Raw genomic sequence first — 16,825 nt, forward strand, 5'->3', positions numbered from 1 at the left:
ACAAGACTTGGAAAATAGGGTTTATTATGTCTGATTTAGAGGTCAGTTAGGTTGCAATGCTTACACAGATGGTTTCAGATAAACATTTAGTGGAGAAGCTTCAATTGATGTATGCAGAGAACAGTCCCAACCCAACAGTCCATGATAATTCGTTCTTTTTTTCTCAAATGCAAAATGCATAGCGTTGTGCGCAGAAGCAAACTGTCCCTTTTTGTGTGTTAATTTGCCTGCTAAACAAATGCCCATGTTTCAAATGTCTTGCCTTCTAGCTGAATTAGTTAGACAGAAGTGTTTATTAGAAAGTGGAGCTTTTATGTAGCAGTACAGAATTATTTTAAAGTGCTAGCATGTCACTTAGTTACAGAAAATATGTCCTTATTAATTACTGATTTTAGAATGCTTTTTACCACGTTTTAAATTGGCTTCAGTGAATTTAGAGAATAATGGTTCTGGCCTGGGTACAGATATGTTTTGAATTACAGAGAATGTGTTTTTTGACCTTGAACACTGGCTTCCAGTATATGTTTATGTAAAGGGAGGGTTTTTCCCTCTTGCCGTGCCTGTCTTGTTGTTATTGGCCATAACCCAATTCTTTCCGCGATCCCTTTGTTTAAGTAAAGGGAGGGCCACTCCTCCGACTGACACTAGCTTTCTTGGCAGACGCTTGACTTTTTCAATGAGCTCAGCGTTGGCAGCGACCCAATTTTAGAGAAGCAGAGACGAGTGAGAGGCTTGTCTCCTATTTGTTATGCTTGACACTGAGCCAGCTCCTGGCTCTGAGGGGAGGGGTAGGTGAGCAAGGAGTGAGTTCATAGCGAAGTTACCTCCCCAGCCCCTCTGACTTGTGTACGAAAAATTGTTCTTCCTTACAGTCAACACTAAAAACTTCATTGACTTCAGATAAGTCACGCTTGCAAATTAATAAGTTTTTCCTTCAGTAGTGTAAACAGCATACTTGGCAGGAGTCTTGCTCTTGCAATGAGTTCAGCATTTGGCAGTCATTCAATTTTAGATCACAGTGAAGCCGGCTTGGAGTTGATTCAAAACTCCGAGCGCGGACATCATTCAAAAGGGAGGGGCTGTTTCTCATAGGAGTGAGGAGTGGCGAGGCTCCAAGTTTTCTGTCTATGCTAGAATAATTTGGATTTTATTCAAATACATTTAGAGAACATGTTGTAGGTAGTGTGGTCATACTGTTCCCAAGATTTAGAGTAGGATTTTTTTATACTGCAGAGCTTTTGGAAAGAGGTTTCCCCAAAATAAGAATTGTGCTTTTGAATTGAGAATTCATTTTTATTTATTTATTTATTTATATATAAATCATTTTTGCTAGATTGTTGACAGTGAGCCCTAGCATCTACAGTCAGACACTAAAGGAAAGGCTAGACAGTATTCACATGCCTGCCAACACACACTGATTCAGTACGTAGACGACATCCTGATTACAGCACGCTCAGTGAAAGAATGCGAAAATGCATCACTGGCAGTTCTACATTTTCTGGCTGACAAGGGGCACAAGGCCCCAATGCAATTCTGTGAAAAGCAAGTGGTGTGCTAGGACACTTGCTTTCCAAGGAGGGTGGACAGCTAACACAAGATCACATACAGGTCATTACTAACCTTTCACAGCCCAGGACACAAAAGGAAGTTCGTGCATTTATTGGCCTCACTTCTTACTGTAGGAAATGGATTCCCCAGTATGCATATCTAGCCAACCACTCATACAGTTAACTACACAGGAGGCAGCCACTCTGACTGTACTCCCTAGGACACAAGAACACACCTTGGCATTTGAGGAATTAATAAGAGCATTATGTCACGCGCCATATTTTTATTTATTTTTACATTTGACTGTAGCGAGACTGACAGGATATGAACTGACATTATTTCAGCCACACATAGAGATCAGACGTTGTAACATTCAGCTCATTGCTCTGACGCAAGCCTGCATAAGAGCTAAGCACTTGAAAGTGAACATTTATACAGACTCACAATACGACAATGGCGTAGTTTTTTTTTTTTTTTTTTTTTTTTTTTTAAAGACCTTTATTGCACATAATATATATACACAGCGGTGTGCCTACAACCCGTTGCCAGGGCCGGCCGCAATCAACGTAACAGTCAATGTAGCTGACTTTTCAAACAACCTTCAGTAGCAAAAGTATTCAGCATGTCTAAGGTAGTAAAAGCAGTAAGAGTCAGCATTCTGAGCCATTTGTAATTCTTCAGTTGTGTAGCCCCTATGCAATCACGGTCTCATTTTTCGGTCTTTTTTTTTCCAAAACAAACTCACTCAACATTAAACTCCAACTCCCACCTGGTCAGTTCTGGTTCCTGGTCATATTAAGTATTCGAAGTCCTTGAAGCAGTATGGCAATAGTACGTTCGATCCTCTAAGTGGCAAGTAAATGAGCAGCCAGGGCATATAATCCTTAGTAACCATTCCCGTCACCCCACAATAGTCATCGGTTCCACATTTAAAATCGCAGCAGCAGAAACTCGCTCAAGGCCATGTGTACCCCAGAACCAGACTCATGAGTCACTCGGACCAACCATGTCACGCAGCAGTCTCTTTCATGGATAGCACTCAGACAGGCCCACCCTCTCCTTCCAAAGACCCTCCACTTCCACTCACCACGCTATCTTCATCAGCTAGGGAAAGCATATATAACGTATATGGTGCCCATATATCTCGTGGCCTTGCCGATTCCGGCAACTCCTCATAGTAACAATTTAATTGATCTCTGCAGTAAGCTATGTCAGTCAGCCACAGTTGAATATCAGGCGCTCTCCTTCCCCCCCATACCATGGCGACCCTCCGTTTAGCCAATTGTAGCGCCAATACAATGAAACGTCTCGAGTGAGCAGGTATACCAGAGGCGATTCCCAAGAGGCACAGGCGCACATCTAACTCAATCTCAATCGAAGTCATGGCAGTTAGTTTCTCAGAGACTGCCCGCCAGAATGCATACACACGTGAACATCCCCAGGCCAGATGCACAAAGTCAGCGTCATCCTCCCCACACCGAACACACTGAGCATTCACCCGTAGGCCATATCGTACCAGTTGAACCGGTGTGTAATACCACTGATGTACAAACTTATAATGAAGAAGACGGAAATTGCCATTGGCCACATATCCCCCAGTCATAGTGCAGCATTCAGTCCACTCATCATCACTCAGTGGCTCTGGAAGGCTCCTATCCCATCTAGTCTTGGCCAGTACCGCGCCTCCCCCTTCATCCTCCTGTGCAGCTCGGTACAGCTTAGAAAGCAGCTTAGCCCTGTCCATAGTGGTGTAAAGCAATTGTAAGGCACCGAGTGCCGGTGGTTCTCCCGGATATGTTGGGTATAGCGCGTGAATGGCAGCCCGAAGTCTGACGTATGTAAAAGTGGACATAACTACATTAGCAGAGTGGGCCGTCATAGTCTGCAAGGAGAGGAATGATGCCCCAGGGAAAAGGTCCCCCATGGTGTGCAGCCCAGCCCCCTGCAGGGACTGTAAACCTCCAAGTTCACCCGAGACCGAGATGTCTGAGTGATAGAGAAGTGGCATAGCTGGCGCATATAGGGGCAACTTGTCTGCTCGTCTGCCCAACTCCCGCCAGGCGGTCGCCGTGGATTTTACCGTGTCTACCTCTCCCTTATCAAAAATGGAATGATCGTTGACTATCATGGCTCGTAGCGGGATCGGCATGACAGCACTGGCTTCAAGCGCCACATGCGGAGTATATGGAGGTGCAGACAGCCAGTAGCTAGCGAAATGTGCTCGCGCACACAAATAATATAGTTTCATATCCGGCACTGCAAAGCCCCCCAGCTCATACGGTTTGGTCAACACTTCCCACGTTACCCGCGGTTTCTTACCAGCCCAAGTCAATGTAATCAGCAGGGATCGTAACCTGGAAAAAAAATGAGATTTCAACGGGACAGGTATGTTGACAAAGAGATAGAGGAATTTCGGCAATACCACCATTTTGATTAAAGACACCCTATCCGCCAGGGTCAGAGGGAGTCGTGTCCAACGCGTCACCTGATCTTCCAATTTAGAGATAGCCACTCCATAATTAGCCCTTATTATTTCTTGGCTGTCACGATGTATCCAGACGCCCAGATACCGAACTGACTCTGTCGCCCATTCCAACGGAAATTCCAAGGGAATCTGGCGGGTAGCAGCCGTGAGGGGCAGCACAACAGATTTGTCCCAGTTGATAGCCAGTCCTGAGTAACGACCAAACTTGATAAACTCTCGTAGTATAGGTTCTAGGTACAGAGCAGGATCTCTCACATAAAGAACCATGTCATCAGCATACATGGACACTGCCAATGACCTGAGCGGGAACTTCAATGCTGCCTCTGCATATTTCTGCCTCAAGATACATGCCAGCGGCTCCATCACAATAGCGAATAGCAACGGCGAGAGCGGGCAGCCCTGCCTCGTCCCCCTCTGAACCGGAAATGGGTCAGAAACATGCCCATTAACCCTCACCCTCGCTATGGGATTAGTATATAGGAGTGTTATCAGTGATGTGAAGAAAAAGGGCACTCCCATACGGTGCAGTATGGTTATCATATACCGCCAGGCCACCGAGTCAAAGGCCTTAGCGGCGTCGAGCATAACAGCCACCGCAGCTAGTTCCGGTTTGAGCAAATGTAATACCGCGAACAGAGCCCTCAGATTGTGGGTAGTGGACCGGAGAGGAACGAACCCTGATTGATCCGGCAGCACCATGACAGGGAGCAATAACCGCAGCCTTGTGGCCAATACCTTAGCTATTATTTTTACATCAGTGTTCATGAGGGAGAGAGGGCGATATGAGTCGCATTTATTTGGAGGCTTACCCGGCTTAGGCAGCGCTACTAGTAGCGCTTCTCTCATCGTGGTCGGTAACTGACCGCAGTCCATCGCCTCCTCCAGGACCGTCGCCAAGTGTGGGATCAGCAGATCCGCAAACTCTTTGTAAAATTCAGAGGGCAAACCATCTGTGCCAGCTGCCTTGCCATTCGGGAGTGCAGCTATTGCGTCTCTAAATTCCTCCTTCGTGATATTATGCATAAGGAACTCCTGTTGCCCCCTCGATAGCCACACCAGAGCGACGTCCTCAAAATACCGGTTTATGTCTTCCTCATCCGCTGTGTCCCTGTGCTCATACATCTGTGCGTAGTATTTGGTAAAACAAGCCAGAACCCCAGCTGTGCTAGTCACCACTTCGTCTCCATCATCTATTTCTTGCACTGTGCAGTAGCGAGCCCAGGGGTCCCTCACTCTGTCCGCCAGCCCCTTCCCTGGTCTACCCCCTTCACCGTAATATCTCGCCCTAGTGCGTTTGGACAGAAATTTCACCTCCTGATCCGCCAGCTCGTTATACTCAGTGACTTTCACTCTAATTTCGGCCAAGAGCGTATCCCCCGAACTGTCCTCCTGCTGCCTTTCAAGGACCAACAATTCTCTTTCCAACCTGGCCATGGAATCCCTTAGTGATGTGAGCACTCCTGATCTGAGTCCAATACACGCCCCTCTTACGGACACCTTAAAGGCCTCCCACACTGTACTCATCTCTGCAACCGATCCCACATTGTCGCTAAAAAACTCCTCAATTATCTGACGCAGTCGTTCTCTCAGTACCTGATCAGACAAAACTCCAGGCGATAGGCGCCACGTAAAAGGAGCCGGCGCATGTGTCGGCAATTGCAACACCAAGCGAACCGGTGCATGATCAGAGATCGTGCGAGGCAAATGTTCTACATCCAGAATCCATCCACACACATCCCGAGTCACCAGCCAATAATCCAACCTGGACCATGTATCATGTGCCGATGTGTAGCATGTTCCCTCCCGCCTACCCGGGTGCCTCAAGCGCCAAGCATCCAACAGCCCCAATCCACGCATACCCTCACAAACCGCATCAGCAGCCTTCTTCCACACACAGGGCCTGTCCTGTTTTTTGTCCAACTCGCTATCCAATGTGACATTCAAATCCCCTCCACATAGCACAGCTGACGGGGGGAGCTGATAAATTTTGTTCCAGAGTGTAACATAGAAGGTAGGATCATCCACATTTGGCCCGTACACGTTAAGTAAAGTGACCAAGGTCCCGCACAATTTACCATGTACAATGATATATCGACCATCCTGGTCAATATCTTCATGGATCACGTCAAACGTAACATTCTTCTTAATTAGGATCATCACCCCTCGTGCATAAGAGGAATAGGCCGTCGCCAGCCGCACCCCCGCCCACTGCTTACCCACAATTTCGACTGCTTTCCCACGTAGGTGCGTTTCCTGAAGAAAAGCTACCTGTACCCCATGCCTATTCAGGAACGCTAACATCTGTCTAGTCTTCTGAGGCCTATTTAATCCTCGCACATTCCAAGTAACACAAGAGAGCTTACCCCCTTTATCCATATTTCCAGATCATCAATTTACTTAACAGCCAGTAAACATTTCCCAACCTCCTCCCAAATGTCCAGTAGCCACCGCCCAGCAATCCAGTAATATCACGAATCTCCACACAAGCCCAACAGTACACATACCTACACTGCTCCAAATACCTTTTAGACCCCACATTCCTCCCATTGTTGACCAGAAAACACATCAACCCTGCCCCAATCGGCAACCAATCCAGCCCCACCCCACCACCCACTTCAGCATCCCAAACCTGCCAAAGCCATCCCCTTCCCTCCCCCCGCACAAAACCCAACATTGCATTCAAATGTGTGTGGGGAACTCCCATAGTCGGGGGCACAGAGGCACACAACTCCCGTCAGCGAACTAACGAGAGTGCAGACCATACTCACCATTGACAACCCCAGCCCTTTCACCCCACCTGTTTAGCTATATGAACAACAGTCAGCAGCTACATATCAAGATACCGCCATAGGGCTCTCATCTTACACATTCGAGGCACCACATAAGTACTATTAAATGAGAACAGCGGCACAAGCAACCAATATAATATGCGTACACGTCCCCCATCGGCCACGGCGTCCATGCAGCAACCCAATAATCCCAGCAGTAGAGAGGGCCCAGATTAGAGCACATGATGCGTGGCAGACGTCTACAGCATGGGCCATCAAACCTCTCACATGCCACCACTCACGGTCTCGCCTATGCACAATGCCGCTGACAGGTCGTCCAAGATATGGGCATCATTTACAAACAAAATGGTCAAACAGTGCGCATGAGAGCAGGATATCTTGTCCGTGTAGCACACTCAATCAACTGTGTACAACTTGCTAAACCACTTCACCCTGCCCATCGTCTTCCCCATCTCGGCGTTCAATCGAGTCTCTTTTTCGCTTTTTCTGCTTTTTTGCGTAGTCCATGGCCGCCTTAGGAGAAGTAAAAATTTTGTTATCTGATGGGGGCCCTATCCGAAGTCGTGCAGGGTACAACATGGCGTACTGGACGCCCTCGGCGCGTAAAAACTGCTTCACTGTGGTAAATTCTTTCCTCGCCGCTTGCACCGCCATGGTGAAATCAGGATAAAACTCCAGTTTGTTACCCTGGTATTCAATAATGCCCTTTTCCCTCGCCAGGCGCAATATGACATCCCGGTCTCTATAGTTCAGGATACGTGCTATAATAGGACGCGGCTGCGCCCCAGGCACTGGACGCTTCGCCAGAGACCGGTGGGCGCGCTCCACAATGAAGACTCGTGACAACTGGTCCGCCCCAAATATTTCCACCAGCATGCGCTCCATGAATTCCTCCATCCGGCCAACATTTGTAGATTCTGGCAGGCCTGTAACGCGTATATTGTTCCTTCTGGACCTCCCTTCCAACTCCTCATTCTTCGCCTGAATGACCGCTAGCACCCTCTCCATATTAAACACTTTAGTCGTGACCGTAGTGAGCCCATCTTCCGTGGCAGACACTCTCTGCTCCATTTCCCCCATCCGCTCATTCTGGCGGTCAAATTGAGTCGCCATGTGATCTAGCCGATGGTTAACTGACTCCATGGTGCCTTCTATAGACTGAAGCGTTTTCTGCATGGCCACCAATGTAGCTTCGAGGCTCGGGGTGCCCCCAACTGCCCCCCCTTGCTCAGCGTCAGGTGGCACCTGCGAAGATGATGGCGCCGTTTTTTTAGCCTCAAACGTGATCTTCGGTTGATTTCTTTCCGTCCTGCCCATGGTGTCTAACTGAGCAGTGCCCCTGCCCTATCGCCTCTGCTATTCAGGAAGAGCCCTGCAGAAAGTGTCCCCTGTAGTCTCAATGGGTGTAGTAGCGGCCCTGTCCCGCAGAATAGTCCGGTGTCCCCGCAGGTAATGCCAGACTGAGATATAAGCAGCAATGGCGCCCGTCGGCGTTTTCGCGCCCAAAAGGAAATGTATCCTACTGCCCAGAGGAAGGTCATATAGTGCGCTTAGTGGCCTCCCCTCCTGCCATGGACCCCAGCGCCGTCTCACCACCGCTTGCCAGACCCCCCTCTGTGTCCCCGCCGGCCGCAGCTCGCACAGCGCGGCCCCGAGAGGCCCAGCGCCGCCTCCGCAGCCCCGGGCTCGCTCAGTTCCCCGCCCCACTCACCGCTACCAGCAGGGCCGGGCTAGGCTGTTCGCTCCTCATGCGCCGCACTTTTCAGCCCCGTCCAGCGCCGTCGCACCAGGCTCCAGGCGTTGCTGTCTTCGACTCCCTCCGCAGGCAGTGAAGGAGACTCCCGGCCCGTTCAGGTGCGGGGCAGGCGCAGGAAGGAAGGACGGGTCTCTCCAGGCGCGAACCCGGCGCCGAGCAGAATGTCTCCGGAGGCGTCTCCGCTAACTTTCAATGAGGGGGAAGCACCGCGTCGGGGTCCCGGGCACTGCAGAGGCTGTTCCGCTTCCAGTTGGGGCTCAAGTAAGGCGGGATATGTAGGATGTTTAGCAAATATTAGATGGTCTCGGCGGAGCCTCACCGATGTGCGGCCATCTCGCTCGGCGCCCTCTAGCGCCCCCCGACAATGGCGTAGTTCATGATTTTGGGGTCCTATGGAGGGAGAGAATTTTTTTGACCTCCCATGGGACCATGATTCAGCACGGCCAACTTATTCAAGCCGTGTTGGAAGCCATACATTTACCTACAGCCATTTCTATCCTGAAATATAAAGCTCACAACAAAGTTACAGACACCATTTCCCAGAGTAATGACCTGGCAGACCGAACAGCTAAACTTACAGCACAGGCACCAACAGACACGACAAGGACAGAGGTACCGTTACTGACAAAAAAAAGTATGACAGTCAGGGATCCCACTCAAGATGTACTCGACATACAGACACATGCCACTGCAGATGAGATAAAGAAATGGACTGAACAAGGAGGGGTCCAGACTAACCAAGGTTGGATGACTAAGGGAAAAGCTACATGGTTTCTCCCAGATTCTATGGTACAAATAATCATAAACACAGCTCATAGTCCAGCACACTTAGGAGAAAAGGCAATGATAGACAGCTTACAGAATATCTGGTTTAACAAGCACCTGCGTGCAGCAGCGAAACTAAGTGTGAACATGTATGATCTGTTGTCAGTTCAATCCAGGTAAAGGCATTCCGGTGGAACAAGGCGGATTTCATCCTCCTGACCACCCTTTTGAGGTCCTCCAGATGGATTACATCCAAATGGACAGATGTAGAGGTTACAAATATGTCTTAGTAGTTGTGTGTGCACTATCTAGATGGACAGAAGCCTATCCAGTTCCAGGTTATACTGCTGTGACAACAGCCAGGCAATTAGTGCGCGAGTTCTTTCCCAGATATTGCCCCGTGTCATCTATTCTGATAACAGTCAGCCATTCTCCTCTGAATTAATGAAACAAGTGTCACTTCTGTTAGGTTATACATGGAAGTTCCATTGTGTACGACACCCAGAAGCAGCAGGCCTTGTAGAAAGACATAATCAGACAATTAAGACAAAAATTGCTAAGATCTGTGCAGAAAAAGGCGTGGATTGGATGGTGGCCTTGCCGGTTGCCCTCTTTTACATGCGTATGGTAGCTCATTCCAGAACAGGCCTATCTCCTTATGAAGTAGTTTTCGGTAGACCGCCAAATATGTGGGGTATGCCTATGGCTAGAAAAGAAACTGATGTTGACAGTAACATGCTGACAGATTACCTGGCTTCCTTGATTTCTGCACTACTCTCTTGTTGTTCACAGGTTGCTGCTGCCTTCCCTGACAACACCCAGGTCAAGGAACACGCCATTGTCCCCGAGAATTTTGTATGCATCCGGAATTTTGATCGTTCAAGTCCCCTTGAGCCACGTTGGAAGACGCCGAAGTTGGTGGAAGGACGTAAAAGCCGAACTCACCTTCATCACTACAAAAGATACTTCGGACTATTTGGAACTTTGGAACTTTTGCAAAAAAAAAAAAAACTATAGACAATACAGACTTTGCGCCACCTTTTGCTAGAAAAGACTCCCCAACAAGAGTATAAATCCAAATTAAGATCTAGTAAGTCAGACGTAGTTTAATTGTCTAAGTCCACTCGGTGGTGAATCGGTTAGGCTAGATTTCTGACATGTATAAGATCAACTATGAGAATAGCAAGAAGAGAGATAAGAAGGAAATATACTGCAAGATATTACGCAGTAGATGTATAGTTACCTTGATCATTCTTTTTATTCTGTGCATTGTTATAATTGGTATCAGTTTAATGCTACATGTTTTTTTTCCCATTTCCTCACATATACATTCTTCCAGTAACAGCACCGCAGAGCATACATTCAGTGACCTGCCACCTCATGAATTATCATATCGACTTGCACTACGTAACAATACATTTATTCGTATGTTACACCATTCTCACCAGACCAGCAATGCAACTGACTGCTGGGTATGTGGCCAACTGCCCCCTTATCAGAAAACGGAGGGAGTCTTGCCCATCTACCCATTACCGTTCTCACACAATGGTTCATGTGGAGCATGGTTTGCTCTAATGACCTCAATAGATAGAAGGTACATAGCTTATCCAGGTGGCTGGATATATGGAAACCTGAATAAAGTAATGAATGAAGCATGCTTTCCAGACAAAGACGGACTCCCCCAAAGGAAGGGAACTGATTTAGAGAATGAAGAGTACGAGCAGGGAAATGCATCTGCTAATTTTATAATGTTAAATGTTCAGCCCAAGCAAAATACAGGTCCACCGTTTATTTCAGTCCTGCCAGCAAAAGGTGATTTATGTGTTAGTAAGAAAGGCTCAGTACTTATGGGGCACAGCGAGTGTAACACTGTAGTGGAGTTTAATGATAAAGGACTTTCTTCTTTCAAAACATCACGCCATACCTATTTCATTTGCGGTCAGACAGCCTATGTACATCTGCCCTTAGACTGGGGTGGGACTTGTTATATAGCATTCTTATTGCCACCTGTTTTCTTGGCCCCATCCCATTATCACAAAGATTCACAACTAGAACATGTTAGACAAAAGAGAGAGACAGATTCTGCAGGGATTGACCAGACTGAAACAGCTCGGGAGCAACATACAGACTTCAACAAAGGTTTCTTTTTCTTCGTTGGCCCCGTCCAAAATAGTAAGCTGATACGCAAATTAACAAGAACCCTGGAAGCAGTAGTGAATGTGACTGCATCTGCCCTGGCGAACTTAACCCAGGAACAGTCTGCTATTAGACTTGTCGTTCTTCAAAACCGCCTCGTTCTAGACGTCATCTTGGCGGATAGGGGCGGAGCTTGTAGAGTCATCCGATCTAGTTGTTGCATTTTCATCCCAGATAATGCACCATCTGTGTACGAAGCAATAACAAGGCTCCACAAGATTGCTCATGCCATACATCAAGACCCAGGCACATGGACTTGGTCCAGTTGGCTCTGGGGTATAATATCTGCTTGGGGATGGAAAGTGCTGACCTTCCAACGAATGGCCCTACTTATGGTATTAGGTTGCTGTCTCTGTCTGCAGTGTGGCCCGGCCATTTGCGGCCTATGTGCTACTGCCTGTATTCCCCATCCACGTAAACAAAGAGTTAAAGATGAACAAATGATTCTGTATGATGAACTATACGGTCTCTTGAATATAGATGTATCCTGAAGGGTTACGTAGGGGACAAGGAGGGAATGAGGAAAATGACATTTTGCCTGACCAAGATGCCCCCTACGTATACCCTATGTTACATGTGTGTGCATGTCATCCATGCATATTTCCTTGTAGTGGCCTGAATCACTAGGCCTCTGCATTCATGTCCTGCATTAGAAATGCCAGTCATCAAAGTCTCCCAAACGTTAAGGTAGCATAAGGCCCATGTATTTGCATTTCATGACTCCTGACACACTGAAAGCCGCAAGAAGCCCAGCAAGAGGCCTGCCAAGACAGTATTATGAATAACAGTTATCTGTTGCTTTACAGAATCACATTACAGTCTGGTGAAGAAGGTACACAGAACCCATCTGCATAGATATGGCCCAGCCATTCTGTCTCTGTTTAAGTGGATTACAGTGCTTGCATCCATAGAAGAGCTCACAGCCCTCATGCAATGAACGAATAATCAGATAATACATCCCCTGACTCTAGATATCAGTTGTACTAGATGTGCTGGTCGCCTTGACACAAGAGATCTCTCTACTAGGTTGAAAGTCAGCTTCCTCCCAGTTACACGTCAATTGCACGTCATGCTCAAAGTTGCACAATTAGGGCATAGTTCCAGCTAGCTATCCAAACTCCTCCTCTAAGTACCCACCCACCTATGACACCTACCTATCACCTACCTATGACTCATCAAAGTGTACACCCACATGTTCTTATCTCATGTTCTCTCTGCTCTGCCTCGAGCGTTCCTTCCTACGTCCTATGTACAAGATAAAATGTATATAACCCATGTTCAGTAAATAATTGTTAGATGACCCTTCCTGAGCCTCCGTGGTGATGGAACTGATTCTCCCTTTGACTCGAGTTATTGGAATAAAGCCCATTTTAACTTGGACACCACGGATCCTGTCTCTCATTTGATGCATGATACTTTGTTAATGCCTAGAAATTCTGCCAGGGTAATATTTTATTTACCACAGAGTTACCCCGCAAGACTTAACCCTGGCAGGCGAAAAAGGGAAGGAAGAGGACAGGCCCAGCAAGGAAGAAACCTCTGGAGCTGACTTGCGGCCAACCAGCCGGTAGACAACAACAAAAGAAATAAAGTTTGCTGTGCAATGCATTGTCCAGGGCAGCACAGCAGGGGCCACCCTGACGTAATCAGCAATCACGGTACTGCCTTCAGCCCAACCCTCAACCCAGCCTGCGGCTCTAGGACTTTGCATGTCACCTGGAAGATCTTGTCTAATTCTTCACAAGGACTGAGTTGGGATGCGATGTAGTAGGTCAGCAGTCCTGTTGTTGCATGCTGGGGTGCCCCGGATGCAGTCACACCTCACCCTCGAGCTAGGCATGGTCCAAAGTTACAAATGAATGGGAGGAGACCGCTCTGGGTCTTTCTGCCCAAATGAATACTGTGTGTGTGGACGTGAGTCTTTTTGCCGGTGCAGGGAGTATTATGCGCTCAGCAAGAGGTGGACTAACGTAGGAAATGTAGGACGCAACATCTGCCATGTAATGCACAGCGGACAGGGGCAGAGAAGCTTTCAGACTAATGTATTAGGAAGCAATTACATATTCAACAAATCAAAACTTACCCAGGGAGGAAGTCAGCGGAAGAATCATCCCTAAGGAAAGAAAACACAAAAGTTATTGCAAAAGCATAGCAGTGTCATTTATAGAATTCTACATATGTGAATCTGCAACGAAACAATACACGTCAAATATACAACAAACTGTAAGCATTGACACAAGTGAATCGACACAAAGCAAACCTGAACCATCGGTCTCTGCCCTGGATATCAGCAAACTAAGGAGTCCAAAATGTGAATGAAATTATTTTATTAATGGAAGCTAATGTTGTACAGTAAGTAATTAACTATGAAACATTTTAAATTATTAGTAATTACAGAGACGGAGAGCAAGCAGGAGTTCACACTAGGGAAAGAAAACACCAGGTATAGTAAATGCGGAGGACTACACACCATGGGAGCCTCTACTCTGTGTATCTAGAACAAAGGTTTGTACACAGCAACAAAGCAATATATACCAAGGGGCATGAATTCTACAATCTGCGAAGGAACAACAAGAGAACTTACAGCACACCAGGGGTAGTAAGCGCTATATAAATGCAATTACAATACCAATCAACACAATATAAATATACACAGTAGGCATTGGGAGAGTGAACCTTGGGAACCCCCATCAGGGTTTTCAATAAGAATGAAATGAGCACAAAAGCAGTCCTTAAGTTCAAATGACACCATTTCATCATGTCGTTCACTTTAAATAGATGAATTTAGAACACTTTTGTGTAACAGGATATCAATTAATGGGTACTGAAGTGATTAGAACTTACAGTGAAGGAGAGACAACAACGGCGTCACCACTAAGGAAGGAAACAAGAGTTTATTATAAATCTAAATGTATTCCTGGAATTCTACAGCATGACATTTACATAAAAGGAATGGATGCAGAGATAATCTTCACTTCATGAATGTGCACCACAACATAGCCCGTATATCACAGCCTGTAATACACACTATGGTAACCTATTCAAAGGTTACCTGCACTCTCAACTGAACATGCAGCAAAGATCTGTGCAATACTGCAATGTGCACCACAAATGTGTTCACCATAGAGTTATGCAACATAGGAAGGCAAATCACCTTAATGTACACTTTGTGAATCTACAAATTGGAAATGGAAATCATGCCATAGTAATGCACATATTGAGAAGTTTCCTCCAGGACATATTCAGAATGCTGATGGAATGTTATTCCCTGCTTCTAATGTATTTATTGCTCAGCTTACATCTTTAGCTTTCTGGGAGATCTCACCTTATTAATATTTTAAGCTAAGCAGTAGATACACACATAAGTAGTGCAGACAGATAGGTCTTCGGACCAGCCCCTACAGCCATTGGCTCTTGTGTAGTTTCCGAGCTTTGCCATTGATTGTATGCTTTTTGCATCAAACCAATGGTTCTTCTTTGAAGATTAGATAATCCCATTACTATTCCTTTAGGATTTGGCGAAATCAGACTTTGAGTATTCCCCATTCTCCATGTTAATTTTTGCCTCCATTTCCCATCATCACCACATTGTTCCGTCATCATCCCCCTCCCTCTTTATTGCTGTTGCCTCATCATCCCCATCATTCTCTCCTTCCATTCCCTCGTCACCACCCATCCTGTCTAACACTGTCATCCTATCATGGTACCCCGATCTTTCCTCATTTGCTTCTGTTTTGTCAGCTAGACAGAATGTTACAATGTATAAAATTGACTATGATATGTCTGTCATCTACCATAGGTTCTCAGGTGCCCATGATGCAACTGAGGAGTGCCTTTGTTTCTGGGTTCTGGCTTGTTCAAACAGGTACTTCATCCAATTCCATGATAGTGTCGAGGGTGCAAAGACCAACTCACAAAGTTCCTTAATGTCAAGCTAACTGGGTTAGAAGTTATCTTGTGTTTATGGTGCAGGGCGAGGTGTGATAAGTTTGATTACTAACTGGTTTACATTCTGAAGTCAACACATGATAAATAACAGGACTAGATTGGAACTAACACGCTCTGGTATGCCACAGAGGTTACCAAAATGTAGTCTCACATTCGTAAACATTTTCATTTCAAAGGAGTACCATGGAAAAGAGGGCTCATGCAGGGCTTGAAGAGTCACTAGTTGAGACTGTGAATTTGTGATTCTGAGTTCTTGTGCAAATGTGCCTAAATAGCTGTTGGACCTGGCCCTTTTTGCATGATTATCAACAAACGTTATGACATTTCCTCCTATTTTTTCTGACCTGTTTTTGTTGGCTTGAGGACTCTGGACACTTTACATCTGCTAACCAGTGTTGTGTAGTTTCCACCCCATGGTAGGAACTGTGCGTTTGTGGACAGCATACGTGTTAATATGGTACTCAAGTGATTCTATGCCTCCCATGCCTCTCCTTAGGATATGTTGCCCTATAGGCCAGCTAGCTCACAGTGCAACCATAAGTACCACTAAACCTAGGCGGGACGCAAATGGTATTGACAATCACTGAACATGACATTCCTGAACCCCAGGAATGGTGGTAACAGATCTAGAACCCTTTTGCTCAGTCACTCGTGCTCTCTTCTTCGCAGAGAAATATACAGGAGATACACTGTTGAACGTTTTCAATGGTATTGAACCAACATGATTCTTGTATAAAAGATATGTCCTGCAATGATCGATAGACAGAAGCAAATGAAAGTTATTAGAAGTACTAGGAGAGTAAACAAAATAAAAAGTTTCATCATCATGCTAAGACAATGTACAGAGGCAGGCATATAAAACAATATAGAAATCTGGCAAACCCCTACTATGGGCCTCCTAACCTAAGTGTCTAGGGCGTGTGTGTTCTGCAAAGAGTCCCCATATTGGATAATCCAACCCCTGTTACCTGAAAGGGAAGAATGTAAGCCCCCATCATGGTCACAAGCTGGACACCCTTTGTAGAGATATCAGCAAGCTGCTAGGCCAAAGCTTCAGCGAGTAGAGACCTTGCCAATGACAGCAAAGTGCTCCTTTGCCTAAACCCGGAAATGCTTGTTTACTTATAATGAAAAACAAACTGCGAGTCCTCAGGCAGGCCAGCCTTCTATGGTCTATAGATAGCCGTGACGCCTCGTGGATGAAAAAAACAAAAATATTGGCACAATGTGTGTCGAGGCCTTGTACATGGTGTTTGAGGAGTCATGATAATGGTCGTGAAGTGAAATCTGTAAGCGATGAGTTTCAGAGAAACTAATTCAGCATTGTCATGCACACAA

The 16,825-nt window shown here is 46.3% G+C and overlaps 1 protein-coding gene across 1 annotated transcript in view; it reads right to left on the reverse strand.

Moving 5' to 3' along the window:
• LOC144782986 (uncharacterized) overlaps nucleotides 1–16,825 on the reverse strand; it is a 606,463-nt gene that overhangs the window by 240,721 nt on the left and 348,917 nt on the right. The window contains exons 6-7 of the mRNA XM_078662199.1: nucleotides 14,384–14,413; nucleotides 13,623–13,652 (exon numbers count right to left, since the gene is read on the reverse strand). Coding sequence (XP_078518325.1) covers nucleotides 13,623–13,652; nucleotides 14,384–14,413 — 60 coding nt within the window. The remainder of the gene's footprint in view (nucleotides 1–13,622; nucleotides 13,653–14,383; nucleotides 14,414–16,825) is intronic.

This window comes from Lissotriton helveticus, chromosome 9 (genome assembly GCF_964261635.1).
Source record: "Lissotriton helveticus chromosome 9, aLisHel1.1, whole genome shotgun sequence".
Taxonomy (NCBI): Eukaryota; Metazoa; Chordata; class Amphibia; order Caudata; family Salamandridae; genus Lissotriton; species Lissotriton helveticus.